The following is a 4,415-nucleotide window of genomic DNA, read 5'->3' on the forward strand; positions in this document are numbered from 1 at the left end:
TCAGTGTGCTTATCAAATGCACGAGTATCCTTCATTCGAAGATCAGAAGGTTAAATTCCATAAAAATCAAGAATGAAGGGATTCCATATTTTGAGGATGAGATGAAGTTCCTTCAAACACCAAACTAATTCTGCATAATTGGGTGGAAATATGAAGAGGATTCTCTCCTTTAGAGATAAATATAATTTTTAATTTTTTTAAAATATGATTTACTATTTTTTTGATATAAATTATAGCTCTGAGTCCAAGATTGAGAGGTAGGCATAAAAATAGTAAATCATATCAAAAAAATTAAAAAATTATATTTATCTCTAGAGGAGAGAATCCTCTTCATGAATATATAATTTTTTTCAAGAAGGTATAGATTTAATAGGGAAGTTTTGATGAGAGGAAAAAACTGTTGGATTTTGATAAGGTCGAACTTGAGTACTTATAACAAAGAAAATATACATCAAAAATAATTATTTCTTTTTTTGTTCACTAGTTATTCATGTCATCTATAAGATATTTTCAAATCAGAACAAAAAAGGACGATTTGCATATACTTGTTTGACGGGAACTACACACTATATTTTTTACAATTAAAAAAGGGACTTCAAAATAAAATAAAATGAACAAATTCTTACTCAAAAAAATTATAAAAATTATAAGCATAAAATTCATCCAATTCTACACATTTCATTAGTTTACATCATCTTCATATTTTAAACACAAATACCATTTTTTTTATCATTAATGTTGAACTGTCACATTCTGATATCCTGTTTCTTTATAAAAGGTGACACAGGTTTGTGCTTTTACCCATCATTTTCTCACATTTTATTCCACACAAAGAAAATGAACAATAAAAGGACATACCAATAATTAAACAAGGTTACAAAAATGTCCTTGATTATTTCTTGCTAAAATATTTTGATTTAAGAGATCTTACATTATATTAATGTGTCATTGCTAATAAGATAAGAGAAATAGTTGCAATCAATGTTTTTATTTTGTATTTAAATGATTGTAGCTAATTGTTATGATAATAGAAGTTAATGAATGTTCATTACATTTTCTAGTTACAATATTTTCTTTTGAAAAATTAATTGAAAAAATAAATTGAAGATGATAATGCACAACAAAAAAATGGTAATAATAACTAAATAATCCAATTAATTTACCATCAATAATTTCTTACAAATAATTATCATTTAAGAGACTGTATACATAAATGTTAATTTATTATAATCTCTAAAAAAATTGGCAAGTTTGATGTTTCATTGCTAACTACGTAACATAGTCAATTATAGTCGACTTTTTTGTTTTCCATGTTTACATGGATAATTGATATGTAGACAATGAACTAGTAAAGAAACTATGAATACCACTCATTTGCAATAGTAATGAAATATTTTCAATAATAAAAAAAGCAGTTCAATTCAAATAAAAAGTTTTATCTCACTATATAAAAACAACTACGGAAATAAACTAGAAATCCTAGGCCATCTCTTAAAAACAATATAGACATACATTTTGAGGGCTACATAACATGCTTGCCTATTATCTCTTGAGCATGTTCTAATAGAAATATACATATTTCGTAAGTACTATAACATCACTACTATCAATCGCCCTTGGGATGAAGCTTAATTGCTAAATTCTTACTAGGCTTTGGTAGGGGGTCACAAATTATTTTTTCATCAGGAAACATAATAGACCATTTATATTTTGATACTAAATGATGTAAAAATATAATTGTTTCTATCTTTGCAAAATCGTAACCTGGACAAATTCTAGGACCTGCAGCAAATGGTAGAAATGTATAAGGTGGAGGTTGATTGCCAAAATGGGTAGGATCAAAGTTCAGTGGCTCCTTGAAAATTTCTTCATCCCAATGTGTGGTAGTTGTCCAAAATATCTATTCAATTTTGACATAGAGAAAATATATGTTAAGTTGAAAATATGAATAATGTAAACTCATCAAATTGAAAACCTTATATAATAGTGTAGAAACTAATCACAAATTCGACATTTTTTGAAATTTTTTGCTTCAAATATTTAATTGTTTCCACACAAGGAATACCTTGTCTAAATACTTCAATTCATGTGCCCATAATCAATAAAAAAATACATTATGATAATTTTTATTTCCTCTAAATTTTTAGTAGAACTAATCTTCTAAACTTCAAAATACCTATTCTATTGTTAAGGGTCTTTGGGGAAAAAATGAGACATCAATTTACTGTACATCTATGCTTGTGATCAACGATTAATCATTTTATTCTTGTTTATTTATGATTCAAAGTTTAGGCCAATGTTATCTAAATTTACAATTTTTTTCCAAAATCTTCTACTGAATTCGATGGATTATGAAAACCTCACTGACACTAAATATTATACTATTGATATTTATATTTTAAACATACTCAAAATATATGAAAAGGTTCATTTAACTTGGATTTTTTCCTACTCATTTTCATGCAATTATACTATTTTTAAACTACTTCTATTACTTTTACTTCTTTTCATTCACTTATTAGAAACATACCTGCCACCCTTTAGGAATTGTATAGTCTCCATATTCTACATCTTGAAGAGCTGTCTTGAATCCACCAACTAGAGGAGGAGTGAATCGCAATGTTTCTTGAGCTACCTTCCATGTATACTTCATTTTCTGGATATCTTCCCATTGAAGAGGTTCATTTGGTTGCCTCCCTGATAGAATCTCTTTTTGCTCTGCCACACAATGCACAAAATAAATCACAACCAGTTTTCCTAATAGAATCTCAGTTTGCTTCTCGTCACAATGAAATAACAATAATCTATAATCATATAAATACTAAAAACTAATTTTATACTTTTCCTATTTATTCTTCTAATGATAGATCATAGTGTTTGACCCAAAACGTTGACAACAAAAAGATCTAAATGAATCAATTAAAAAAGAAAACATATTGATCATTATAAACTGTCAAACACATATAAAATTCATTCAATCGTTTGCCTAATAGATCCCCTGTTTGCTCAATAACAACATGAAAAGCAATAATCTAAATTATTTGAATATAGATTGAACCGCTGAATTTAGACGAAGCAAATAAAAGAAAAGAAAACCAACCAACCAACCTTGAAGAATATTATGGTAGACTGTGGGATTCAATGCCAAGAATCTGACAAGCTGGGTGAAAAGAATAGTAGTAGTGTCATGGCCTGCCAGCATGATCACAATCATGTTATCTATGATCTCATCTTCAGTCAGGGGTGTATCATTCTCATCCTTCATACTCAACAAGCATGATATCAAGTCTTGAGGAGGAGAGGCTTTTCCTTGTTGCAGCTCTCTCCTCCTGCCTTGTAGAAACACTGATAAACGCCCATACAGTCTATGGCGAGCCTTTAAGCTTTCACGAAAAGTTGTTCCAGGGAAATTAAGGGGAAGAGCCCATCCACCCTTTAAAAGTGCAGCGATATCACTCCCTAAAGCCTTCCTCTCATTTTCATCCTCAAGACCAAATAGAAGATCACATGCAACACGAAATGTAAGCAACTTCATCAAGGGGGCAACTGTAACACTCTCTTTTCCTTCCCAATGCTCAGCAAAATGCTGCAATATACCTGATTCCATTCTACCGAGGAACTTCTGGAGGACTTCGGGCTTCATGAATGTCATGATGGCTCCTCTGATTCTTTTGTGATCATCTACGGGAAGATCAAACAAGTTCTTGGGCCCAAGAAGCCTGGTCATACTGGAAGTCTGCTTGTTGCTGATCGTGGTGTAATCATGGTGAAAGATGAAGCGGTTACCTGCTTGCCCTGTGAGGACAACTGTAGGGCGCCCCATTAATGAGGTTTTGAAAACATGGCCATATTTTGAGACCTTCTGATGAACCCACTCGTTGGCTTTGTTAGCCTTGTATGCTTTCATGAATTGCAGGGTTTCTCCTATCAATGGAAGCCCTAGATTTCCAGGAGGGAGGTTTTTGCCCCTTCCCCTGTTCAGGATCTTGAGCGCCATGAGAAATAGAATTGAAGCAATTGAGATGGTCGATAGCAGGGGAATCTGATCACTGGTAAAATGCTGAGAAGCCATTAGAGCTTTAGTCATGAAAGCTTCCTTGGCAAACTCCATTAGTAGGGTTAATGGATTTGATATGCAGGGGAACAGGGCTTATTTAACTCCATTGGAGTATGCTTCAAGGTTCAAATGGGCAATATTCCTACAGAGTCTCACTTGTCTTTAGCATATGTCCGGCAGGGGAATATCCGAGTGAGCTGATGTAGTTGGTACCGCTCGTCGTTATTATTGTTGGTTTATGATTTAGAAAAAAAACTTATTATGTTCTTTATTGGAGATTACAAGGCTTAAAAAAACTATTATGCTTTTTTCATCGGAGATAACAAGGCTTGTACTTGTGCATTAGGGTGACATTATC

General features: G+C 31.9%; 1 protein-coding gene across 1 annotated transcript; it reads right to left on the minus strand.

Annotated features, from left to right (window-relative positions):
• Positions 1 to 1,466: 1,466 nt before the first annotated feature.
• On the minus strand, positions 1,467 to 4,132 carry LOC149556388 (cytochrome P450 716B2-like). The gene is made up of 3 exons (XM_089785863.1): positions 3,109 to 4,132; positions 2,531 to 2,718; positions 1,467 to 1,900 (listed from the first exon to the last, which is right to left on the minus strand). The coding sequence occupies exons 1-3, from the start codon at positions 4,109 to 4,111 to the stop codon at positions 1,607 to 1,609; spliced, it is 1,485 nt and encodes a 494-aa protein (XP_089641989.1). The 5' UTR covers positions 4,112 to 4,132; the 3' UTR covers positions 1,467 to 1,606.
• Between the last annotated feature and the right edge of the window lie 283 nt (positions 4,133 to 4,415).

The sequence above is a fragment of the Cupressus sempervirens genome, chromosome 5 (genome assembly GCF_028749045.1).
Source record: "Cupressus sempervirens isolate cs-2001-9-10 chromosome 5, ASM2874904v1, whole genome shotgun sequence".
NCBI classification, from domain to species: domain Eukaryota; kingdom Viridiplantae; phylum Streptophyta; class Pinopsida; order Cupressales; family Cupressaceae; genus Cupressus; species Cupressus sempervirens.